Below are 27,523 nucleotides of genomic sequence, written 5' to 3' on the forward strand. Positions count from 1 at the left end.
TTTCACTGCCCATTTAACATATAACAGAGTCATTCCCAACACCGCATTATGTTTTGTCATAGTCACCACCACTGATGAGAGCAACTGTTTCAGTAAAGCTTTAAAAAGCAAGACTACCCTGAGAGAAGGTCTAAAACATGGGCAAGCTTTCCAGACCAGAACTGGCTTGAATGGGTTTGGTTTATTAAATCTGTACACTCTATTTCAATATAGTCAGCACATTTTGCTCCAAGAATGTAAGATATTTTTTTGTAAATGTGTAATATATATCTCTACATAATACAAGTCCTCTGAACTATGTAGACATGTGCAAGTGTTTACTACCAACTTCAACGATACAGTAAAGGCAAAGACTTGTGGACACTAAGTTAGAATAATGTTGATATTTGAAATTTTCTTGAGTTGTCACAATTATCAAAATCTAAGTGCCGTAAGTAGTTCATACACGAGGTATTGAATATCTAGTTAACTGTTCTGAGTATAAAATAGATAGCAAAATACATAAAGAACATTTTGCAAGCATGACAAAGAAACTTCTACAGACACAATACAGAAGTGGTAAGATAATATGAGGGGATGCCTATAGCTTTTTGTGTTCTTGAATATAGCCTACTTACAGATTGAATGTTTTCATGTTGATGAGAGGTCATACTGTGTTTGTCATGTGCCAGTCCTGGCAACCTTTCTTTATCCAACTTCTAAGCTGAGTACAATTTTAGTACCTAGAGCTTGAGGTGTATGACCAAGTACACATGGTTTGCGAGAGTGAATCCAATCAAGCAAAGAGGAGCACAATACACTGGAATTGTCAGTTTATGTATGTGTGTGTGCGTGCGTGCGTGTGTATATATATATATATATACACACATACACATACACACACACATATATATATATAGTGTTACTCATTTGAAATGGTGTTTGATCTCAGCGTGTCTGAAGTGCAATCCAAGTGATGTAATTTCCCTTAACTGATTAAAATATATGTGGCTCATATTCATGTGTAAAAATGAAACACATGGCCATAGCATGATGTGCATCAACATAATCTGAGGTAAACCAGGTGTCCTGTGTCCGTTACAGTCTGAGAACCAGTGCCTTAAGAGCGTCAGAGAGGTAAGTCTGAGAGAAGTTGTGTAAACTGTGCTCATTTGTAGTGAATGTTTCACTTACTACCAATTCAGAAAAGGAAACGAAACACGAAAAGTACTCTATTAATTAGATTTAACGTTTACTTTTTTCTTATTTTTGCTGGGTTTTCAACTTTTTTTTCTGTTGTTTTTGCGCAAGTATAATCACAAGTGACTAACTACAGAGGATAACAGGGTCAGGTGAGTACCATGCTACATCAGGTTTAGAGAAGGCTATTGCAGACAATTCTATAACATGTACAACCACATTTTATACATTTGACTTACAAATATTTCAAAACATGTCACCAAGAAACTAAGTACATACAGGATGTTGAATATTTAGAGTCTTAAAGGACTATCCCTCAGTCAGTAATAGGATTTAACGTTATTGACTTCAACTGTCCAGTCTTACAGACAAAATCTGAAAAATTGCTATTCAAAAAGTAGCAAATTTGGTCAGTGTCTCTTTTCAAATAGTTATAGTGCTTTAAATGGCTTAAGACAGGGGTCTTTTTTAATCTCACCCAGTGGCAATCTATAGAACTTCAGTGTACATTTTATGACACCATAGCTGCAAAAATCTTCATGTCAAGTCCAAAAGGTAAAACAACAGCTAATGCTGCCACATATATTTCAAAGTAGTATGCATTATCAAAAAAAAAAAAAAAAAAAACAACAAAAAAACAAACAAAAAAAACAAATACACATTTATAAATATTTTTCAACATTTTAGTTCTTGCAGGGAATATAGCCACAGATTTTGCTCTGTGTTCCCATTTCCTATGAGTTATCAGTCAGAGAGGACAGGCGTTAAGGAGCCAGGCTCCATTTAAAGTCTTTAGGAAGGTTCTATCTGAGCCATTTGTGTGCCACAAAGGTCATCAGGGCTAGACATAAGTGAAAGGGGGGCTTAAAATTCCCATTCCAGTGTTTCTTCTCGATTGGCTGCTCTTTCTAACCTGTGGATGATGTTATTGAGGTTGGCCATTTTCTCATTGCGTCTCTGAGTGCTTCTGTTGAATTTAGGGTTTTGGAAGGGAGGGATCTGGTTAGGGTCCAAATTGTGATTGGTGCTTGTTGATGGTGGGTTGGGCAGCGAAGGTGATATGGGAGCAGAGGAGGAAGGGACAGGGGAGACTGACATCATAAGGCCAGGTGAGGATGCAGCAGAGGGGGAGTTCAGGGAGACTTCCAGGCTGCTACGGCAGGGCTCTGACGAAGCCTTGAAACTGACTGGGTCAATAGATGACTTTCCTGCATCTTCCCCCTCGTGCCTAGACTGATTGGCTCTTTGAGGTCCATCTATGGAGACTGTACCAAGGTAGAGCCCTTGAGCTTGGTTGCTCATCCCCTCTTCATGCCTCAGGCTCTGGCCAGCCAAGTGGGTCTCATGATAGCCAGCAATGGAATCCTCATGCTCAGCTTTCAGCTGTGAGAATTGTACTGCTGTGGGAAAAGACTGAACTCTCAACTGTTTGATGGAGCCCTCCCTTCCCTCCTCGCCCTCATCTTCCCTGTCTACTGACTCCTGTTTGACATGAGGCAGTGCGGTGTTGGTGTTAAGAGGAAGGCTGGAGTGGATGTTTCCTGAGGGCTTGGGCAGCCTTCTCTCCTCTCCATCAGAGTGGGGGCTCCGCATCACTGAGGGTGAGTAGCTGTGGGGCTCAGCATCTGTGTCATTGTCTGGCAGACCCTCCATCAGCACCTCCCGTCGCATCCTAGACCTGCACACAAACACTGCGTGTTAGACCATCACTTAACAACGATTAAGTGCAGGGATATTTAAGCGCACTTCTCCTTTTTGTATTGAAAGCATTCAGCTGCTACTTGTACTGCTAAATGTATGGTTATAACGCAATGTCATAATGTCTAATGTCAAAGAAGTCATTGCACTGGCCTGTAGTTATGGAACCAGTTGATTACGGTGTTGGTTTTGAGGTTGAGCTGGGAGGCAAGTATCTCAATGGTATTCTGAGACGGGTAGGGCTCTAGCAGGTAGGCCTTCCTCAGAGCTTCTTTTTCCTCAGCTCCCAGAACCACACGAGGTTTCTTCACCTGGCTGTAGGGGCACAGGTCCACCGACACCAAGGCGGGACTTACACACTCAGAGCGAGTGCTGGGTGAGTCACTGTCCGAGCTGGTGCTCAGCAGCCCATACCTCCTTTTCAGGTAGGCTGGAGGGAAGACAGTGATATCTAGCATGAAAGAATTACAAATACGATCCATTTCTCAAAAATTTATCGACAGATTCTCTGATTATTAATGTTGCTATACACACCTTTCTTCTCCATCTTCTTCATCGCCCTCAGCTTGTCCACATTGTGAGGATCATTAAGCCATAGCTGCATGCGAACAAATGGTTCCCTGCCCTTCAGGCTAAGTTTGTGCCAAGGTTTGGGCCTGGACAGCAGGTCTGACACAGAGCCTTGAGTCAGACCCAGGATGGTTTCCCCAAAAAGACGCTGGCCTGTATAAAAAATAAGAACACAGTTAGGAGAACTAGACTGGGCATTTGTCACCATGCCACAACCTGGCAGACGGTGAATGAGCTTGACACATAGCCTTGTAGTTTTTTGTTTGTTGGTTTTACCTAATACTGTGTACTTTGCTAAATTTATGTAAATATAATATTATTAATTCATATTTGATAATTTGGCCTCATTTTTAGTCACTGTTGTGCCAGTGCTATTGATTAATGGTTAAACTTCAGTGTTGACATACACACCTAGGTTGTTGTCTGTTAGCACCTCCTTGACCTTCTTGGTGATGGCATAGGTGTCCAGCTCAGGAGACATGGCAACCAGCTCCTGAATCCCCAGTGGGTTTGTTGGCTGATGCAAGGCCATGAGGTTGGAGGAAGTGGATTTCCCTCCCTCTGGGTGCGGAGACATCCCCAACCTCAGACTCTCAGGCTGCTGGTTCTCTTTGCTGCTCTCAAGGGAGAGGCTGACAGGCTCAACCAGTGGACTTGAGTGGCTTTCTGTTGGGCTGGGGGGCGGTGAGGGTGACGACTGGGTGGTAACTGGGCTTTTATCTGGAGGTAAAAGGCATCAAAGGAAAACAGTAAGTCTTTTTTTTAGAGAGAGGTAGCCAAGTCCTGTTGTTTGTACAGTTTAATCTTTTCAAATTTTCAAATCTTTTTAAAATTTGATATTTTGGTAATACATCTGACATCAGTCCTGTACAGACAAAGGCATTTGTGATTGCAGTCTTACCCTGAGCGTGGCCCTGGTTTGAAGGCTGGTTGAGGCTCTGGCCTAGCTGGTCCAGTAACCACAGCTGCATGCGAATGAAGGGCTCCCTGCCTTTCTGGGTCAGTTTGCTCCAGGGTTTGGGCCGTGAAAGCATATCGCTCACACTGCCCTGAGAAAGCCCCAGCACCTGTGCGTTGGAACCACAGGATAATGTACTGTGATTAAACAAACCATCTTCAGTGTGAAAAAAATAGATGTAGAACCATCTCATCACTGACGAGTTTCCTAAAATATTTTCATGATAAAGGGAAACATGATTTTACTGACGTTTTCTGCTATCTACCACTAGAGGGAAGCAATACACCATATTTAGAGTATTTAGAGTGTCAGTATATGTTTGATTGGTGGCACATTTCATGGAAGCGTGAAGGGCCCATCCACTGATCATTTTCAACTGTTACAGGATCTGTACTGATGACTGTTGGTGAGATATGAGTGAAAATAGGTGTTGCCATGGATCCTTTAGAGAAGGATTAAAAAACAGGAGAATAAAAGGGACTGCACAAACTAGAGTTCATAAAAAACTGGCTTAATGTTAAGTTAAATATTTAACAAAAACAAACAGTTCACCTTACATCTCTCACTGAAAGTTGGACAATCAACGCACAATTGAATTAAATTAAATTAAAAAAGACACACAAAAGCACGCGCCGCACACACACACAAGTACACGCACATGCACGCACGCACGCACACACACACACACACACACACACACACACACACACACACACACACACACACAGGAGTGTGGAAAAATATCCAGAAAGATTTTCTGGAAATAAAAGTAAGTTTTCTTAAGATTGGCTTAGCAAAACTGTGTGAAAAAAAACCCTGACTTAAAGATTGTGTTTAAAGAAACACATTGGATAACAAATTAATTTAAGAAAAGAAAAAAAAAACAAGCAAACACTGGTTTGGCCCTTGTTACTCAGTCAACTCCTTTTTTGTTCAATGAGAGGCAGATGCTTTGACAAGGACAGTCACCTTAATGTTTATGATACATACCATCACAACACACACATTACTAAATTCATGCAGTCTTATTGTGCCTCAAAAGAAATTCCACAAGAGGTGAGCTGTTGCAATCCTTCCACAAAACTACAAAGGCAAGGAGAGACCTCTATGTGGAGAACCCTGGGAGGCTGACCACATGTACTTCCGTTTCACAAGAGAGAGGCAGGAACTTATCAAGGAAGTCAAAGGATCACAGCAGATCATCTAAAGAAGGCAGGCCTCTCAGCTACAAGCACTGTCTGGTGCTGATCAACACTGTCAAGAAAGCGATTGTGAAAAATAACTTTTGAAGGAGAGTAGCAAACATAAAATATCACTCTCCGTATTATTTACAGAAAAGCACCTAAACAGACAAGTTCTATCCAGAAAAAAATGGGTAACATGTTTACATGGAGAAAAGCAAATATAGTATTTCAGTCATATAGCAATTTTCTGCAGCTCTATGATACCTATGCAGAGCTGTACCAGAAGCAAATCTGATATGATCGTCATACCAACAGTTCAACATGTAGGTCATAGTGTATTTATGCCTGTATATGGGAGGCATTAACACTGGTCAATGCTATCTAGCTTAGATGAGTATAGCTCAACAGCTAATACATCTCAAAGGCGAAAATTAGAGCCTTGTCAGTCTTGTCAACATATTCACTCTAACTTAGTGATGCAGTAGTGGAAATGAAATGGCCAGTGCATGTAATACCTACAGCTGCACCTTTCTACTTAAAGAGGGAATGTGAAACAGTTATCAAATTATAGGAAAGCTTTGGGCTGCAGGTAATACTGCAGAAGAGGTTCTTAGTGGCTGACAGACAGATAGATAGTCATTGCACATAAAATACAGCTAAATTTCCTTTTGCAGCTTTTAAGTATAAAATATTGGTCTCATAAATGTAAAAGAAAGTGTACATACATACATTCTCTTATTTTGGTATGTTGTGTTGCTGCAAGGGTTAATATGAAAGCACAATGTCTGACCTTTTCACCAAAGATCCGTTGACAGATACCGTTCTTGGCCAGCTTCTCCTTCACCTGCCTGGTCAGTTCAATAGTGTCCACCTCTCGGTACATGTACATCTCATACTGCTCTGGAGTGAGCGGTGGCACAGTGGGCTTGAGGGCACGGGGGATGTATGCTGGGTAGTAGGATAGACGTCCTGGGCCTGGTCCTGGCGATTCACCACTTAACGATGTGTCTGACTCGATCTTTACCTCCACTGGCCGGCTGAGCCCTAGCTCGTCCTCAGCTGCAGAGGCCTCTTCACTGTTAGGGAGACACTCACCGTTCTCCAGACGGGGCCATGGCCGTGACAAGACAGAGGGTCCGGAGGAAGAGGAAGACAAGGAAGGAGAAACCGAATTGAAGGGCCGAGAGCCACCTCCCCCACCAAGCCCCATCGACCCTCGCTCCTGTGACCAGTGCTGATCAAAATAGGTGCCTGCTTCACCGATCTCAGACTTGACTTTACGGATTATATTCTGTACAAAGGCAGCTGGCGAGAGCACACTGAGGGGTGTTTGGGGACTGCTGATGGGATTGCCCATGCACACGGTAACACAGCACCCTTCCTCTTGTTTGATAGAGATGGGTAAAGGTAGACCCCTGGAACGCTCTGGGGGCCCCAGACGTTCCACCTGCGCTCCTGAACTGGCAGTGGAGGCCCTCCCACAGACCTCCATCTCCATCAGCGCTTGCTGTTGGGCCTCCATTTCTCTCCTGGCTTGTTCTAGGATGTTCTTTATGGTTTCATCAGAGCTGCTGCCTCCTCCATTACTGCTTCTGCCAGAGGAGCTGCTCAGAGAAGACTTGCCATCACCTTAACATGAAAGGGCCACATGTCAATACGGGTGCACATTCAAATCGCCTTTCCACTTCATTTGCATGAAAACAGCGATCAATATATTAATTAACAATGAATATTGTCATTTATAAGCATCAACTAATATGGCTTTTAGCTATGACTAATATTTCACAGCTCCATCCGCACCTCCCCTCTGAGACTGGATTTCCTTCTTGGCCTGCTCCAGGATATTCCTAATGGCATCGTCTGACCCAGTTTCAGGAGTTCGGATGCGTGGAGTGATGCTCCCTGCCACAGAGAGTAGCAGAAAGAGATAGAGACAGAGCAAGAGGAGTGAGGAGGGGGCTGAGTGGGATGGTTGATCAGAGAGCAGTTTCAAGGCTTTGCTTTTGACTGGTAGATCAATGGCTGCCTTTGAGCGTGTGCTGTCTGAGGTTGCAGTATACGGGAACCTCAACTTTCAAAAGCTGTGAATCTAGGGAGAAAACAAAGTTTAAAAGTAGCACTACAAACATGGCAGAGGAAGCCAAGAAGAAGTCAAGGATGAGGTCCAAGTGGATTAGAAGCTTTAAATGCTCACAAGTCCAAGAGTTAGGCCACCAAAAGGCAAGTCTTTAAAAACTTGCCTATGGAAACACAGCCTCCCAAATTCCTGAAACACTCATTTTTCATTTTTAAAACAACCTAGTTCTATTTGTGTAGCTTTGACCAACTATGTTGACGCCTGTTTAACCATTGTCTTAGTTAAAGAGGTGTCAGCCAAGACAAGAAAAACCTGCTGAATCCACTATAAACTAATCTAGATAAGGCAAAAGCCTGACATTATTTTTTATCTTTCCTCCTCAACAGAGACCACGCAAAGGGGAAAAAACTGACTGACTAATCACTCTCTGGCCACAGCGCCTGCACAGTTGGTTTAGATTTTGTCATAGGATCTGCAGACAATATGAAAACTGTAAAATGTCTTCATCTTTATGTTATGAATATGAATGACATTTCACAGACAACTTGATTCACAGCCTGGTCAAATTCCAAGCCAGTGGTTTAGAAAATGAAAAATCTCAGCAACTTGCAAGCTCATGCTGCTTTTCTTAGTGGTCTCCACTGTAAAGTTGTATAGCCATGATGCAAGAAGCCAAAGCTACAAACACTGATACTGTATTACTGTATTTGCTTACACTGGAGAAACCAGTTTTGGGTTTTTTTTTAATATATAATTTTTCTTTTGAATTGAGTTTTTTTTTTTTTTTTTTTAAACGTCCTGCCACTTTCTCTTCCACTCACCTCTCTGGCGAACCTGGATGGTTCTTAGTGCAAGGATGTTCTGTTCATCAGACAGAAACTGCTTCATCTTAATGAAAGGTTCTTTGCCTTTCACAGTCAGCTTCCTCCAGGGTTTGGGCCTTGCCAAGATCTCACTGACCGAGCCCTGGGAAAGGCCCAGCACATAGTGGCCAAACACACGCTGGCCGATGTTGTGTTTGAGCAACTGCTCCTTCACCTGGAAGGCAATTTCGGCCGTGTCCAGTTGGTCCTCCTCTCCTGCAGTTGAGCTGCCACTTTCTGACTGATCACTGGGCAAGCCAGCATCAACACTGCTTGCCACCACAGACCCTTGAGTTGCTGACATGAGGGCAACTTTGGCAGCATAGAGCGCTGTGGGAAAAGCCATAAGGCCCTCCTTTTTAAAGTGTGGGGAAAGGAGCTGCTTGTGCAGGATGTGGTCTCCTGACAGCCGGTCCCCAGAGCATGGTGACACAGAGAAGGGACGGGAGAGGTCGAGGCTGGAGGAGGAGCCATCCACAGTTGGGGGGGCAGGGCTGGGAGAGGCCTGGCCATCCACCTGAGAGGAGGATGAGTGGGAGCCAGGTGGTTGCCCTGTCTCTCTCCCTGCATCCTCAGACTGGTCATCATCTGGTGACAGAAAACGCATTCTCATTCTCTAGCCTGGCAAACCCAAACTACAACTTTCAAAATGTTTATGCCAAGAAAAACACCGACCCCAAAAAAAAAAAAATCAACTGAGTTTGACCTAAAAGCACCAAGTATATCAGTGTCCTATCAGATGTTTTTAGAAGCTGACAAAATTCTGTACCTCAAACTTCATAAGCTTAAGACGGAGACAATAAATAAAACGTTATAGAAATTTATTTTACCAGTGCTGTGCAAAATCTGAGCTTTATCCACTAGGTACTTGTGAGACGGAAGAAAGGCCTCTTTCTCCAGCAAAAGAGCCTCTGCAGCCTTGGCAGACTCCTATACACACAAAAAAAAAAAAGGTTTATGCATATTTTTCTTCGGTGCTGCAGAAAACCTTATAGCAAATGATGATCTTCGAACACTCAAAAGCATTGCTGTAGTTTTTTCTTTCTGAAAAGAATGTTAAAAGGAAGCCAAAACACTCTGGTGCTAAAAAAGGAGACACGTCTGTTTAGACCTAGCGTGTGAATAATGAAATTGTGCATGAGCATGTGTACCTGAGATGAGCCACCATTTGCTGAGGCCAGCTTCATTACCTTAAGGATGCTGCAGACAGAAACAAACAAACTAGCAAAGTCAAGGTTTTTTGGATTTTAAGGCGCATTTTTACAAAGGAGTTACACATTTAGTTGACAGTGATTTATCACCTGAGTTCTGTTTTAATCTCCTCGTAGTCAATCTGGGATTGCAGTTTTGTTTCTAATCTCTGCAATGGAAAAAATTAAGTAGCACAGTTTATTTAATTTCAATCAGTCTCCTGTTAATGATTCCAGCCAGAGGACTGAGGAAGAGTTCATCATTCATCCCTTATGTGTGAAAAGAACTCACCTCAATAGCTTCCGTTTTATAGGCCAGCTGGCGTTCCAATTCCAGGATCTGATTGGCAGAGGTCTCCTGAACTTCCTGTAGTGTGAACTGCAGCCGCTGTATATTTTCAAGAAGACGAATGATTTCACGGTCTTTAGCCAGCAAGGCCGCCTCTAGCTGGGAGGGCAATACTTCGCCCTTCTCATTCTTCTCCTGGCAGGTTAAGAGAGCAGGGTTTAACAGGAAAGAGAAAAAGTGGTATGGTTTTGTTCACTTGATTGTATGATGCTGTAAAATATTTATTTTCCAAATGAAACATTTGCACAGGTTTTGGAATAAAAAAAAAAAAAAAAAAAGCAAACTTAGTTGTAGAACTGATAATTTACAGATTTCATGACCTTGTTGTCTGACAGGTGGTCACAGCCAAAATACTTTGTTTTGATGGGGACAGAAAAAACAGTAAAAACTTTGACCAGATTTTAAAATCACAACAATCCTTTTAAAATGGAAATTGCTACATAATTGTTTTTGGACATTTTGATAGTTCCTGTACTTGTCTGTATTTGCCCGGTACCAGGTAGTTTGCATTGTCATTATCTACTATATTTTCTTTAAGAAAAAAATTGGAGGAAAATGACATAGAACACAAAGGCAAATATAATTTAAACTACTAGATTATCTTTGGGAGGATAGTTAAAGTTAGTACAGCAATGATGCCTGTCAGTTTTTCAAAAAATGAACAATTATTGAGGTGGTAGATACAGATTCTTTACTTGACAAAGTAAGACAGTAAAAATGCATTACAAAGAACACTCATCATCAACAAATTTATTTAAAGTGTTAAAAGAGCTGATAATGCCGTACAGAATCTTGAATATTATAGCTCATTGTCAGGTAGTTGGGCAGCATGGTAGCATAGTGCTTGGCGGTGTTGCGTCACAAGAAGGAGGTTTGTGGGTTTGGTTCCTGGCCCTGGGGCCTTTGTGTGTAGAGTTTGCATGTTCTCCCTGCGTCTACATGGGTTTCGTCCCACTGTCCACTGTGACGAAATTGTGACTAAATTCACTGAATTGAATTGGTGACTAAATTGTTTGTAAGTCTGAGTGTGAGTGTTTGTTGGTCTCTGTCTGTGTCTGTGTGTGTGTGTTTGTTGGCCCTGTAATGGACTGGTGACGTGTCCAGGGTGACCCCACCCTCAGTGTGAGCTGGGATTGGCTCCTGCACTCCCATGACCCGTAAACGGAGAAGCCGTTGAAGATAGATGAATAAATTAATGAATGGAAGTCATGGAGTCATTTGAAATGCTTGCCAGTTCTGTTGCACATTTTTAAATGGATCACATGCTTTGTGTGTAAATTTATATTATGTTTTATTATTCCATTACTCTACTATCTGCAAAGTTAGTTTTAATTACAGCTGTTTGATAAATGTGATGGAGTCAACTGTTGACTACTTAATTACCACAGCTGACTAACATTTACATTACAATAAACAAAGTGGTTTTTTTTATATGTCGTCATGTTGTCCTTACCCTGCCAGTGCTCTCTGCTGGATGGCAGCCCCCTGTAGTGGCACTCTGACCACTGGATACCTGCTCCTTTAGCCTCTCTACCTCCATCTGAGCCATCTCTGCTCTCTGTGCATGAACATAGCATCAAAAAGTTAGTTTTCATCCACAAGCCACTCCAATTAGCTGATGAGATAATCAAGGTGAGAGTACATACATAAATCAAAGGGGGCGTCCTTGCTCTGGAATTTTCGAAATTCCAGAGTAACTGGAGTAGCCACGGATTTATTTTACTTAGGGAGCTGTTTAGTCAGCCCATTTTATTCCCCAAACTGTTTACCTGCTCTGTCACACCCGGCCTGCTAATTAATGATTCATTTTGTGAACATTTGGGAGCTGCTGGCACAGGGCACAGCAGAGTGAGGAAAAGAGAGAGAGAAGCAGAGGGAGGAAGAAGGGAGCAGGAGAAAAGGGGTATCATCGAGATAGGAAGCAATCAAGGCAATGAGATAAGTACAAATCTTGCCATTTAGAGATCCATAATCTATCATGCAAGGTGATCTGTCCTCTGCTGATTGAAACAATGCTGCCACAGTGCACCTCCTGAAGGGGGCTCAGGTTTACATTTGCTAATCACACAGTCAGGGGAGGTGCAAAGGGTAGGAATGGGCTGGGAGAGGCAAAAGCTGGGGACACACAGGCTACAGGGTGGCCAATTAAAGCTGAGGCTTGATTATCCGAATGATTTCCTTGAGAAGGGAGAATCCCAAACAGAATAGTTCAGAAGACTACTCACCTGGTTTGCTTTCTCAAGATTTGCCATGATGGCATTGACCTCCCCCATCCTGAAACAAAGACATTAAAAGAGAAAACCCGGGATTACTGAGAATACTTTCTCATTCTCAACACAAAATCAAATGCAAAAAATTTAAACCTAAAAATCAACCCCAAACCTGACCCCTTCGTGAACCAATAACACAAAATACAGAAAATGGCTAAATCATATTTGTCTATTTGAATATAATTTATATTCATTTTTAGTCCCTGACAGGAGGACAAATGTTAAATCTACTAAATAATTATTTAATTTTAGTTAAGATATAGCAAATATTTTGATCATCTTAAAGATCAATCATGTAGAATGTGTGTAAAGTTAGATGTAGGCTCCTCCACAGGTCATTATAAAACCAGATATCAACTGATGATGTGATCTCTGTGGCCTCAGTCATCCATTCACTGGCCAAGTGACAATTTCATAGGCTAATACTAATTGGTATCTTTTGAGAACTCTTTAGAGGCTTAATTCCAACGTGTCTCCATACGTCTAACAATCAGAGTCGTGTAATTCAAACAGAAACTCAGCAAGATTATTCATGAGGTTTGTTTGAAGTTCAACAGTTTCACTTTGCACACATGGGACTTGATTTTCAAAAGGTAGACAGGGATAAATTAACAAGAATGCTCTAATTGATTCAAATATGCACATATCTTTCTCCATTTCCAGGACACAGTAGTTCTTCTCACCAAAAGAAAAAACACAGAAAGGAGATATTAATCTTATTTCAGTCTGATTGAACTAGCTACACTAAGCCAAACTTTCATCTTACTTCATATTTAAATCCAACTTCTCCTTTAAGTTCACAGCAGGTTGTGTGACAACACAAAATAATAGTAATCCAATAGAATCACTGTGCTAGAAAAACACTGCAATCCTGAAATATTTCTACAGCGAGAGGTGGAATCAGTCAGGCAGTGAGACTCAGGCCAAAACTTATTCCTGGCATTAATGATCATGCTGATGCCCCAGTCCCATCAATAAGGCCCAGGTATATGGCACCCTGCTGCCAGCAAACACAAACAGGTGTCAGCTCTACGTTTAATGAACTTGCACAATACAGAAAATGTTTTGTATTGATTACCTTTCCAGTTACTCAAGCTGAAGTAGACAAATAGTCTTTCTTGTCAACATTGAGGAAACAGTCAGTGAGCGTAACAGAGGCCAGCCTGGCATTCAGGGGCTCAGGCTCAGGGATGGTAACTGCAGATGGAGATCTCTGAACAGTGGTGCAGCTTTCAACCCGGAGGAATTTGACCGGGACAATAGACAGACACACACGCAAAATAAATGGCCAACTGCATAGCACAGATGGTCTTTCAAAGCTGCTGCTGCATACAAAAAGGTAGGACCAGACTGAAAAGGTGTCTAATCCAACAAAATAGACGGCAGTGGGTCTAGAAACATCAGTTCAATTGCACCATGGATTAAGCCTGGGAGAAAATCCATTAGCAGCAGCTGACTGTGCTCTGGAGCACAACCCAAACAAAGGACTGTTTGCTTTGAATGTCTATCGACATCCTTCATACAAGCTGCGATTCATTTCAGGCGTGCGCTGGATACATTGCGCTCAAAGACCAGGACAAGCTAGAGTGTTTTCTGAAGCAATCTTTAAATGAAGCAATTCTTCTTGACGGCTGTCAAGGCCCAGCTGCCTGTGAAGGCAAACACAAACCTCTCTCATCAACCTGCATTAGTGGCTGAATCACTCTTACCCACTCCATTTACAATGGCATTTTTCAGCTGTACAGTACACTGGACACAGGCGTATGCTCTGAAGACAACTGGGAGGAAGACTGCAGGGACGGCCACAATGGCTGAGGAACATGGTGTTTCTAAAGTTTGACAAATGTGCGTGGTGAAAAGGAAAATCTGAAATAGATTCTTACTTCTTTGTCATCTCCTGGTTGTATTTACATCGCAGGTTCAGCAGCTCTGTCTGTGCAGTATTCAAAGCTGGTTAGGAGGCAAACACAACATAAATGAATAAATAAAATATTCAAAAACTTTGACCAAGGGCAGTATGGTGGCATAGTGGCTAGCGCTGTTGTCCCTAAATAAGAAGGACGTGTTTGGGTTAACTGGGGACTCTAAATTGTCCGTAGTGTCATAGTCATAGTTTGTTGGTCTCTGTGTGTCGGCGCTGTGATGGACTGGTGACCTCGCCCTCACCCAGTGTGAGCCGGGAGCGGCTCCATGCACCCCTGCAACCCGGAAGTGTTTTAAGATGAATGAATGAACTTTGACCTTAAAGTGACATTTCTGGATTTATTTAGTGATTTATGGATACATTAATAACATACTCCATGTTTAAAATATCTGCTCTTATATAAAATATAACCACTGCAGGGAAGGAATCCATTAAAAATTGAAATATAATACACATATGGTCAAAAATCTGTTAGGTCTGACTTATTGATGTGAACACAGTGATGCCAGTGGGGCAGCAGTGTTTCAGCAGGGGGCACCAGACTGCAATGCATGTATTGGCTCTTTAATGGGTTGAGGTTAAATGAACAAGATACATTATGTGATGGTGTTTTAACTACTTACAAGAATGTAGAACCTTGATCTTCTCCTCAGCCTCTGATAGTCTATCAACCGAACTAACATCAGCACCCACCTCCTCCTCCCTGAGAGAAGACAGTCATTTCCTCCAATTCATCATGGCCAGACATTCAAAATTAAAATTTGCAACTTTTTGTCTTCATGAGAATTTCCCAGCTCGGGATCAATAAAGTAAATCAATCAATCAATCTAAGCCTGATCCAACAGGGACACGGCTGACAGAAAACTAATGAGCAAACTTTACATTATTATGAAAAACATTTGCATTAATGAGCATAAAAATTGACAGGAACAACTTTGTATTGCAAAAGATTCAGGACATTAAAATGATGGAGAATGTAAGAAATTCTGTGTTTAAGGTGTTTAGGGATAATGAACTTTCTGTCTTCAGAAATATAAACCTTATGTTTGTTATGTCTTACCCTTGGTCTTCAGCTCGATCTTCGTAGTTCTGTTGTGGGGAGCCTGGGGCCCTGGAAGCCAGTGTACTGTTGGGGGTCATCAGGGATGCTGCAGAGCTGGATTCTGCAGCGTTTCCTGTTGTGGCTGCAGATGAGACTGCTGGAATGTCCTCTGTGTGCTCTGTGTAGCAGGAAAAGGTTAAGTTTAACAAATTTAACCACTAAAACTGACAATAAATAGGAAATATGAGAATGTTTATTTGAAATACTATTCAGACAATTGTCACACCTATTAACACAAATCAAGTGTTACTGCCCAATGTGTGAGATTTTTGCCCCGACCTGTCGTTTCAAGGCACTCCAAGTGTTTCTTCCAGTGCCCACTAATCTCTCGTACCAGGGCCTCACTGTCTGGGGCCAAAGTCTGAAGCTGCTGTAGCCTTTCCTCCAGTGTGTGTGAGGCCTCTAGCACAGGAGCTGGATCTGTGACATTTGACAAAAACAAATGTCTTTCATAGGGACTACTAAAATTCAGAACACCCATACAACCTATTTTTCAAAAAAAGCAAAATAGCTGTTTAAATGTGCACACTGCCTGTACAGTACATTACTGAATTTTCTGCATCGCAGTTTGAACAGAGGCAGACTATTCCACCGAGACTTGTTTCCAAAGAGTTACTCTGAGACTTTTCCCCACTTAGGCGCTTTTGAAATTTTCACAGGCTGGACCAAATGACACAAGTGCTGTTCCGATACTTCACATGTACAGGAATCAAATCTAATGAGTCTCCTCTCATGCTGATGAATGAGAAAGAAAACAAAACAAAAAAAAAATTCCATGAATATGTGACAGTCTTAAGTCCCAAGTATACACGTAGGTAGTGTGTAGAAAATGTGTGCTCCTGAAAAGGGAGTAAAAGGAAGGGTGGGGGGGGGGCAGGATTCTTTAACACAACAGAGGAGCTGTTTTGCAATGCATGCGCGGCAGCACCGGGCCCATGGGGCCAACTAGGAGGCTGTTTCTCAGCTAACAAGTCTCCTCTGTATCATTTGATCATTTAAATTATTATGCCAGGAATTCTCAGGAGGCAGCTCGGCACTCCACATCACAGGGCTGTTTTTAATCTTCCCCTTCCCTTTCTTCCCCTCCCGAAAAGTTCAGCAGCTCAGAGAGAGAGAGTTGCTCCTGTTGTGTACCTGCCTGCCGAACACCAAAGGAGGTGACTTCTAGTGCCAAAGCACAGAGAGAGAAGCTCAGGGGAGCTCCTTGACAAGGGGGGAGGCAAGATGTAGAGCCACACGCGCACACACACACACACACACACACACACACACACACACCACAGCCCTTCAAAACTCTAAAAGAGGCGGAAAATCGCTGCTTTGCTGCACAAACTTTTCTCCCATAGCTTTCATCCACTCATCCTAGACTTCTGTGTAGGACCCAATTGGATCCCTTATTGGGTATGGGCACTGACTGAAGTGACTTTTTATAAGAAGTTGGAGCCACAGACATTTAAACTTTGCCAGATGTCACTGAGAGAACACAAACTCTGTTGACAGGCCACAAAAATAAAATGCTGATCACAAAGCCAAAACTTCTACAAAGTGCAATTTGATGAAATAGTGGCCTTACATTGCAATTCACTATATCTGCATTTTCATCAGACAAACATTTTGGGCCATTTAATTGATTGAGCTATTTTTCCTAGGACCGTTTACAGTCAAGCATTGTCTGCATCCATTGTTACACCAACTCTGGAGATATTGCATCAGTCAGAAGGGACATCACTATTAAGAGCACAGCTCTTCTAAGACAAACAGGATGACTTAAAGCACTGCTATTCTATCGACCCACTGTCACAGAAATCACTTTATCAGCCTCTTTCCCATATATCCTTTCAACTTTTAAAGATCAAAGAATAGAGATTATAGTAAGGAATCTCTCACACATGGACAAGCAAGGATTATCAATCAGTGGCAGGGGAGCAAAGTAAAGTCAAATTTAAAGTGAAGGGATATAATTTAAGACTATATACAAAATTATCCCCCATCAAAGTAGAGCAGCAGGGGTGCTCTCCAAGGGCCCAGGATCTGCAGTTACTGAAGAAGAGTCCAGAAAGACTGCTGATAACTTTGGAAAATGGAGCTACTAATTAATGTGGCTAATATAGAGCACTTGGGCTTCTTTTTAGTGGAGCTAAATCCACCAAATAACACATGGAATTCAAGAGCAATTGAACTCCAGCCTATTTGTTTACATTCCTGCTAAGTAAAGAAAATAACAGGTGACAGGTCAAATATTTATATAGCTGATCGAGTGACTTGCATTCTTTTGATGCAAACAAATGTTTCAGGTTTTAATTTATCCCTTTTCATAATTATGGTTGAGTAGATGTCAGCACTGAGGTCATGATAGCTGGTTGGGCAGCAGCAGCTCATGTAAAGATGACAAATCCCAGGACGTTTAATTCATCATTTTCTTTGGTGAAGCATGCATCTAGCTCTCGAGGAACAGTAGGCACAAAAGAGGCACTGGGAGATTCAAATAATGTCATGCTGAAAACATCTATTTAGCCATAATAAAAAGGATCATTTTGTTCATCATTTTTGATCATGACTTTAGTGGCTTTGACCATTTTTATCAGTTACAAATAACTGATAGAGTTGTAAAGAGGTCAACAGTTTAATTTATTATTAAGACAAAGGTGTTTTGAAATTTGAGAAAAAAGTAACACATCAGGATTGTCTCTATAACAGTTTCTCACTTTATTTGAAAGGAACTCATTTCACTGTCAAACTTTGGCTCACCCAGGGATGTAAAACGTAGACTGACCTTGAAATCAGTTGGGACTATTTAGTTACTTGATTAGACTGTATGTTTAAAACTGAGTTTGGCTTGTAAGATAACAGATAGCCAACAAAAGTTTTTAATTCCTCTTTCACATTTGCAGCTGCATTGATATTAAGTTTAATCACTTCAGCTGAGGGACACTGAGGCTGCCAGCCTCTTTGTGGTCATCACTGTTTCTGTATGTTGCACTTTTCAAAGCAGGAGGCAGATACTGTATCTCGGTTAGCTTTAGCACCAGGGTTGAGCAGGAGCCTGTGAGTGGCACCATGGAAGACTGTGCAAAGCTTCAGGATTTGTGTCTAGGTGGGTGGGGGTGGACCAGGGTGGTGTGTGCCAAGACAAGCAGGTGTGTCGGGGCGGTCCGTCTTGGCCCTGTCAGCGATACACCATCATTAGGCAGTGTAGGCGCAGCAGGGTGCACCATTATGTCTCCCTGGGCCCTGTGTAATTACGCTCTGACATAATTAACCCAGCAAGCCTATTAGCCAAGCATTGGCTGGCTGAAGAGAAAGAAAAAAAGCTATAATTATTTGTTGTGCGCATGTTAATGAGGCCAGCTGTGTTCCCATCATACAACACGAACAAATTAATTTACAAGGCTGTGCTCCAAGGTTTTTTCATTTCATTCAAAACAGTCTTGTTTTCTTCCTCTGAGTGGACTTCAAGGTCCATAAATATGCTGCGTCGCTGCTGCAACAAACAGTAACACTGCTGTAATATTGTTGTCAAGGACCAAAAGTAGGTTGAAAAAAAAAAAAAAAAAAACCCACACACCCATACTTACGGTTTCCTTTTAGTGGCAATGTTAAGTGATATAAGATACTGTATGTACTGTAAGACAAACTGCTGCTTCTTTTCTTTTACCTGCCAAGCATTATTTTCGAGTAGAGAAACACAAACTGCTCGCAAAAATTGGGGAACATTATGATACATTTTAGACTAAGTAGCATTTCATATTCAGCTTGAAAACCAATGTCTCACTTTACCTTGATGTGGCACATGGAGTGAGAAAAATAGGTGGAATGAAGAAAAAAAGATGATCGTGAGGAGCAGCAGCTTTGGCGTGTGAACAAAACAAACTTCGTTGCCTGTGCTTTTTCTTTGCAGTTATATATCTTTGTTTGACAGACTGAAGGACAGACAGGGACTGACATCCATTGCAAGACATTTTAAAACTCAAAACAAAAAGTGGAGCCAGAGCAGGATATCATTTAAAATTAACACAAGATGCTGCGGCAAACAACGATGTGCCAGTAACACCTCATTTTAAATTAAACAAAAATAGAACAATTTACCTCCTGTTCCCAGTCGTGACACATGTAAAACAAATCACTATGACTTAGCATCGTGAAATATCCCCACTTATCTAGCTCTTGTCATTATAGCTTTGAATCACATGATTTTGTCTTTTGATCTCAGGCTCACATACAGAGACAGGTACACAATTGCTTTCTTTTTTAAGAGCACACTCTGTCCTGGTCTCTCTGGGGTCTCCTACTCCACAGGGATCAGTTGGAGAGGCACAGCTCTTTTATGAACATAATGCATTATTAAGCACCTCAAACATCTCCTGGGCCTTTGTTTATTAATGTTCTTATTAATCACTTGTGCATAATCCTGTCCCGCTCAGAGAGCATTTCCATCCGATATTATATTTGCGCGCACGCACGAGCGCACACACACACACACACACACACACACACACACACACACACACAGGATTGAAGGTGGACAACTATTCTTTATGCATTGGAATGTTTCTGAATTACTATGGTCTGACCATTCTTTTCAGATAATCTGAAAGCCACAAAAATTCTAATGTGAATATGGGAAGCAGCCATAACACAAGAAGACAGGCAAGGATGAGACAAGTTAGTTGCACTTGCACTCTGCAGTACCTGGGATTGCCACTGGCAAGCAGTGTTGCTGCAAAATTTTCCACTGATACACAGACACACATCTCAGTCATGCACAGATACACACCCTTACTTAAAGGGGTGTATACGGATCAGAATCTTCACAAACTCAGTGAGCTCTTCACTCAGATAAAAGGAGTTGTGTTCTAAAGGAGAGGGGGAGCTCAGTGGATCCTGAGGGAGGAGTGTGTGTACTGAGAAGAGGCGAGGAAGAGCAAACACCTGGAGCATCAGTCTCAGGGCTACGCCCTTGGCGACAGGGCCTTGCTGATCTCACAGAGGTGGCAACAAACGCAGACGTTCAAACGCAGCTAACTAACTAACTCGCTCGCTCGCACTCTAACACACTCATTCACACACAAACACACACTTGCATACTTTAGTAGAGAATAGTAGTAGGATGAGACTGCAAGGAGGAGAGGGAAAAGACAGAGGAGCTTAGGTGCATCCCAGGGAAACCAATGAATTTCAACAGAAGCCGCTGTTTCTCTGTATTCAGTGATCAGGATGTGTTTATCTGCACTGATCAAAACCGTGCGGAGGTGAAATAAACATTGTTAGGGAAATACTGTTAACGGGCCTGTTTCAAGCCCCAGACTGGATGGGAGTTACACCACGCAGCATGGGGAGATGTCACAGACAGATCAAAATATAGAACACTAATGAAACGGTGGATTGAGATGTTGTGTTAAGGACCTCATAAAAGGCAAAAAAAGGAAAAAAAAAAATCCTCAATCACTTGCAGTAAGCAGTCTGAGACCCTTGTTTCATTCTAGTTGCTATTTAACGGCAGCATTATCTTGCATTAGTAGTAAGTGTAACATTATCATACTGGATTCTCCAAAATATAACGGATATATTATTTGCATTCAACAGTAGGTACAACAAAGTGGATAACTGACATATGACAGACAGATACAACAGGTCACATATTGAGCTACTGACATGTGTGCCCCTGCCACTCCCCCATTTCCTAATTGCCTCTTGCATTCATTAACTGCTCTTAGCTTGCTCTGATTGGACTAACTGCCTTAGTATGAGCCCACAAGTAAGTGCGTGCGCACACACACGCACACGCACACACACACACACACACACACACACACACACACACACGGGGAGAGGCATTTTCAAATGAAATAATAGGAGGGAAAAAAAACGTCCTGCAATGAATAGTAATAACTGCATTAAGATTAACGAGCACGGCGTGTAAAGAATAATTGCATCTGTCAAAAGATTAAAAATACATGAGCTGTAGTGTTTGTTGGGGGAATAATGGGAAAGCTCACTGTTGTGTTTGAGGGGCAGAGAGAAATGATATGGGGCCAGAGCCAAATGGCTGTCCTCCAGTGTACCTGGAGTCATCCATTCTAACAAGGGGGGGTCTAAAAAAAGTGTGGGGAAAAAAAGAGTTGTGACCTTGGACACCAGCAGCAAGATTTATATTAACAAATAGGCACAGGATACTGTACACCCCCCCAGCACACAGCAGTTACCACAATGCCTGATTCGTTGTCTGTTGTCTAATGTAGTGCGAGTATGAGTTCTTCAGTTGTCTCATTCAACTGATGGCATACAGGCTGTAGGTTGTGAACGAGAGCAATACATTTATCAGTGAAATCAGTAAAAAAAAAAAAAAAACAAAGCAAGGGTGTCCTTATGTTTTATATTTTTCTTGAATGCTTCTATGTTTCATCATTTAGTTGTACAACTTAGCAACAGATTTTTAGCAGCAACCCAGAAGAATACTGTATGTGACTGCTGGATGACTTAATATCCTTAATAAACTGTATCACTCTCACTATTTCATGCTTCATGCTCATTCCACTCTCTGACAGGAGAAACAGGAAAACATTTTAATTGATTTATTGAGGATTTTTCAGTATTAAAGTATTGTGCATGTGATCATAACAGGGGGAGGAAATAAACGAGGTAATAAAAGGTTGAAAGTTGCTGACACCAGGCTGAAAGCAAATATATATATAGATACACACACAATGATGTAATAATCATGCTGAATAGTGTGTTTCATCACATCATTCAACTAAATGCTCGACTTCTCACATTAGCCACCTACTATTTATTCACACACTGGGAATACTACGTCTTTTTACTTTTCAAGATGGTCACTGACCATAAGCGAATGTAATATACGTGCAGTACTTTGACAAAAAAGAAGTACACCACGTTTGAAAATGAAGACTAATAAATGTCTCAGTGAATATAGACCTATTCATTGTATTTTTACTAATTATTTATTTTCCTGCCATAAAGACGTGGTAACCTAACATTTTTAGGATAAGAAAGTTTCTACATTTTATTACAGGTGTACAGTGAGCACACCCTACAGCAACTCTACCATATCTAATCATTTGTCTGGCCTCCTTGTGGGCCTCCAACCGCACCAGTCCTCCAAGAAATTGAATCTACCAGTTGATGACACACAGCTTCATCTCTCTTTCTTCATTCTTAGAGTATGAAATCTTTCAGATCCCAGATGCTCGATGGAGTCAACTTGTCATGTCTGCCAAATGCGAGATGGACCTTTTTTTTTTTTTTTTTTTTTTTGTACATGGGCTTCAGCAGTGGTTTCCTCTGTGGATGACACAAATGCATACTACTCCTCTGCAGTGTACATTGTATTGTGTCATGGGAAACTTTCACTACAGTTTGAATTTCGATAACTGATGACATTGAATGCCTGTTTTCTTCAACTGTTCTCATCTTATGACAAAGTCTCAACTTGGCATCTCCCTACAAGTCCAAGTCCTTTTTGATTTTGTATCACCTTTGCTACTGCTTAATAACTTATTACAAAAACTTTATTTTCTTGTAGCCTAAAACTTGTTGTGGCAGAGAAGCCGACAGGAAGCAGGAGGGAGAGGGGTGGTCTCAGGTCAGAGTCGAACCTGGGACACTGCATCAACACGGCATCCCCTTCAACCACTTGACCACCCACACTGCCATGTGTTGCCATTTTTTGTCAGCATTGAATGGGGGCCGATCAGTTAGGTCTATCTGTCAGTGGAGTCCTGATAATTGTAATTTTATGAGGTTGTACTCCTCAGACTTTCATTGGTGTGTACCATGAAAGATTTAGTTGAAAAAGTTCTAGTTTTGGTACTGACTAAAAGTATTATTACTAAAGGGAGATGGATGTTTTGACTTGCTGGCCGTTCATCTGATAATGCGTTCATAATTACTTTCTTTGGTGGTATTTTCAAAGTTGAGTCGAACAGTGTTCTCTGTTTCTGAGTCCATACCAGGAGAAATGTTTTCAACAAGTACTTAATTTGGAACACAGTCCTTTTGTTCTCAAAACAGCTTCAGTTCTTTGCTGCATGGATTAGAGATTCTGCTCTGTGCTGCTTATGGCAAGCAACACAACTCAGATAGGGTTATGTGTCAAGAAAACACTCCAGACCATTCGCCACCACCAGCCTGGGCTGTTGACACAAGGCAGGTTGGGTCTAAGGGTTCATGCACTCTGACCCTATCATCTACTGCCTCAGCAGAAATCCAGAGCGATCAGACAGGCTGCATCTGTTCAGTTGAAGCATCAGGTTTCTCTTACTGGCTGACATGATGACAACCCAGTGTGTTCCTCTGCTGTGTGGCCCATGATGTGGTGTTATCTGGGTTACTGCAACCTTTCTACCACTTCTAACCAGTCTGGGCATTCCCCTCCTATTTCTCCCAATAATAAGCTGCTTATCTATAAAATGCAGCATGTGATTAACTACAATTATGATAATATTTGCAAAATATGATGTCCTTGTCCATCGTTAGTTGCTTCACCTCAGCAAAAAGAAGAGGAGCACATGTTCCACATGTTGTGTCTGAGTTACCTAACATGCTTAGCAAATCATAACCTGCTCAGGAGTAGCAGTGTGTGTGTGCCAAACCTATTAGCCTTTGGACTGAGCCAAAGGGGTCAGGCCAATTGTTGACGGCCAGTAAATACCTCAAAACAGGAAGTTGGTGAACTGCTATATCTTAGAGTGGCAAGTAACTTACTAACTAACATGTAACCTGCATCCAGTGTAACTACATCTTCAGTTAGGTAATTAATGAACTAATGTAATTATTTTTATGTAGAGTAATTAGTAAATCATTAAAATTAGTAATTTTTTTTAATGATAAAGTCATTAATACGTAATTGATAACATTTTTCAGGACACGTGCGACACAGTATTTCATGCCGTCATAATGTTGGGACCATGGGTTAGGGTTAGGGTCCCAGCGATGCACTGTAAAGGTAAGGTCACTTCATGTTACCCGACAGAGGAAAGTCTCCTACTGTTTAGTCAATATTATGAACACTCACACACTCCCTGTGAAATCATATACGCTCTTTATGAAGAGATGACAATGAAAATCTCAAGCAAATTAAAAACAAAGGAGGCTCCAGTTTTCCACAGAGTTGATGGGTGACAGTAAGTATATGTTTTAAAGCCTTTTCTTTTTTACAAAACAACTCTTGGTTGTCTCTAATTCCTTACTTGAGAGGGTTTTGTGACAGTATACATCCCACAAGGCCCACCCAGCCTTGAATTAGGGCCTTGATATTGAGGCTATAGGTCAGAAAATCAAACTGAAAACATCTTCAAAAGAGGGTATTTCTTATCAAAGAAATAACTCTATTCAAATGAAGTGTGCAAGCATGCCGGCACATGAATGCACAAGTGTGTACATGTGGTGGCGAAATATCAAGCAGGGGACTTCAAGGAAAAATAGAGACCTTTAAAAGTCAGTAGTTGCTCTCACTATTTCTCTGATGCAGACTTTTATCTTGTATTCATTGAATCTGTAAACAGCATTCACTACTCCTGCCAAAAGTGTTTCTCTGATCTAGACTGAGATTGGGCTGCATTTTGCTGCTGTCTCCCGCAACAAAGAGCAATACAGTACATGTGCCCTGGCACTGAAATAACAACTGAATAAACACAATATATCTTTCCTCTGCTCTAACTTACTGCCGTTGCCCTTCTCTTTTCCCCCATTGGCCTTATCAGCCCATGTTCCACACCAACTAAGTCTTCAGTTGGGATTTTAATTGGACCTCCACAATCAACAGCAGAGCTCCTCAAGGATATGTTAGCGCCTCATCCAGGCTACACTCAAGGGCCAGAGCTTGGTTTTGAAGTGGCCTCATGCAGAGTTTTGGAGAGCACATACTTTGAAAAATAGATAAGAGGCACAGGGTATGGGGTTTTACTTATATCCATGTGCTGTTACATCATATCCATCTGTGGCAGGAAAATTACTTCTTATGTTGCTTCATAGACACGTTGCATGGTTCTGTGTGTGCGCTTAGATGGCTGGTCTGGTAAAACTGGTAGTGTCAGAAGTATGATGGGGAATTGATGCCCAGGATATGATCTTTGTAGGAAGAGGTAATTCTAGAAGTAAGTGTGTGAGCACTGTAGTTTTTTTGGGGAGATGCACATCTCGGGTCTTAGTAGAAGACTCACCTGGGGCCTCAATAAGTTGTTTGTAGATTCCAAGAAATGCTGACTCTGCCTCCTTACTGCGCTTGTTCAGGGCAACCACCTAGAAGAGACATAATTGAGGTAAACACAAACAGATATAATTTACCATAACTCACAATACATGGTATAATATACATTCTAGGTTCTTTCAAGACTTAAATGGCCAACACGGAATTAATTGTTAAACAGCAAAAGAGCAAAATATACATCATACTGCCTATAAATGAAACAGCTCTGCTTGACGTGTCCAATTCAAAGGCTGCGTTTTCCGTACAAGCACTGACAACAAAGCCTAAACCGTTATGATATCCATCCCGTTTAAGTGCAGAGATATTGTATGGTGGAAAGTGACATTTGGCCTATTAAATGTCGGCACTGGCATTCATAGGGAAGTACACCAGCAACAGTGGCCTCTGACACCAGCAGCAAATGGCACCCGCTATCCTCAGCTCAGTAGGTGATGCAAACCAATTAACGATTCATTAGGAGGGACAAAAGAAGCAAATTAGCCACCACCTGGCCCCATGGAGAGGGCACCTGCACTGATGGGTATGTGGGTTATCTTTCTCACAGCTCCTGCTAAGACCTCGGGCCTATTTATGAGTCAGAAGGATGCACCATGGCTGCCTCTTGACGTCATCTGTTCTGGGACAGAGTAAATCAGTTCAGGCTAGTCCAAATAACACTCCCAGTCCAAGACCAGTTGGAATTCAAATTATATGATCATCTCTTGTCTATGTCGTTGCTGACGCTGTTGATTACAGCCTCTGCTGGATGGGCTCAGTAGGCTCCACAACCGAGGGTCAAGTGCATACTAAGGCTGAGCCAAGCTCTTCCTCATCTGTGCCTCAGCACTTGAAAAACATTTGCAAACACTTCTCTGAATGGTAGTTGATGTGGAGGTGGTGTGTTTGGCCTGTTTAGTAGGGTTATAAATAAGGTTTGCGGAGAACAGCGAGCGACGGAAAGCCTTTGATTTACTGGAAATGGCTGGTGTCTTCCCAGGGGAGGCATAATGACAGCATCATGTTTAAAGAAATATCATAAAGCTCAAGAAAATCCTCCCATCGTTCCCACTTGGAGCAGCTCAGAGGAGCACATTGAAAATGGAAAAGGCCCAATCAATACAGACACAATAGTCTGCAGTTCCATGCTACACTATGCTGTTGTATGCTGTTCTCAGCTATACTTCAATTTAACCCCCAATTCCTATCCCACCAGCCACTATCCATCCCACTCCTTCTGGGACGCGATGTTAACATACTGATGTGTCTTCCCAAACACTGAAAATGTGCAAAGCCCCATAAACACTGTTCTGAGCTTGATGTGTGGGTTTCGAGCACACTAATACTCAGCCAACTACAGCCAACGTTTGTGTCGTACCCATTTCTTACTATTGATGAATATTCTCTGTGCTTCCTTTTTTCTGATCAGAGCCCCAAAGTATGGAGACCTGGGTCTCATTTTCAGCTGATGTAACATCAAATAAACTTCCACTCTTCAATGTAAAAATGAGCTAACCTTCAACACCATTTTGTGTGAGGTGTAAACTAAGTCATGTTAACACCTGGACTAAACGGCCACAACATCGGTTTGGCTGGACCGATCTCTACTCATCAACTTTTCATTGGCAGTCTGCTGTTGTCTGGCCCGACCTCCCCTGAAATATATACATCAAATGAGGTTCCCAACTGCATGAGTAAGAATGCTGCAATCAAGTGAAGGAAACGACTGGGCCCAGGTTCCCAGAGACACACAGGGTCTCCTGGCCCCTCCATCATTCTTTAACGAGGACACAAAGATTACCTTCACAATCACACCATTAACCTGCCTACAGATGCTAGCAGGGACATCAATCACATGCCTGCCTGATGCCCTCTCACGTTAGAGACTGCCGTGTATGCAACCCCCCCCCCCCCACCCACCTCCGCCATTGTCAAAGCACTCTGAGGTGTCCGGC

General features: G+C 42.0%; 1 protein-coding gene across 1 annotated transcript in view; it reads right to left on the reverse strand.

Annotated features, from left to right (window-relative positions):
- Positions 1–2,043: 2,043 nt before the first annotated feature.
- The window catches only part of cux2b (cut-like homeobox 2b), a 74,808-nt gene continuing 49,328 nt past the window's right edge, over positions 2,044–27,523 (reverse strand). The window contains exons 4-22 of the mRNA XM_029511433.1: positions 25,546–25,624; positions 15,644–15,784; positions 15,323–15,482; positions 14,886–14,965; positions 14,222–14,288; positions 12,294–12,342; positions 11,522–11,626; positions 10,012–10,203; positions 9,831–9,889; positions 9,681–9,729; positions 9,360–9,459; positions 8,488–9,117; positions 7,390–7,491; positions 6,380–7,218; positions 4,349–4,514; positions 3,859–4,167; positions 3,412–3,600; positions 3,031–3,328; positions 2,044–2,857 (exon numbers count right to left, since the gene is read on the reverse strand). Coding sequence (XP_029367293.1) covers positions 2,044–2,857; positions 3,031–3,328; positions 3,412–3,600; positions 3,859–4,167; positions 4,349–4,514; positions 6,380–7,218; positions 7,390–7,491; positions 8,488–9,117; positions 9,360–9,459; positions 9,681–9,729; positions 9,831–9,889; positions 10,012–10,203; positions 11,522–11,626; positions 12,294–12,342; positions 14,222–14,288; positions 14,886–14,965; positions 15,323–15,482; positions 15,644–15,784; positions 25,546–25,624 — 4,428 coding nt within the window. The remainder of the gene's footprint in view (positions 2,858–3,030; positions 3,329–3,411; positions 3,601–3,858; positions 4,168–4,348; positions 4,515–6,379; positions 7,219–7,389; positions 7,492–8,487; positions 9,118–9,359; positions 9,460–9,680; positions 9,730–9,830; positions 9,890–10,011; positions 10,204–11,521; positions 11,627–12,293; positions 12,343–14,221; positions 14,289–14,885; positions 14,966–15,322; positions 15,483–15,643; positions 15,785–25,545; positions 25,625–27,523) is intronic.

Source organism: Echeneis naucrates, chromosome 9, assembly GCF_900963305.1.
Source record: "Echeneis naucrates chromosome 9, fEcheNa1.1, whole genome shotgun sequence".
Taxonomy (NCBI): domain Eukaryota; kingdom Metazoa; phylum Chordata; class Actinopteri; order Carangiformes; family Echeneidae; genus Echeneis; species Echeneis naucrates.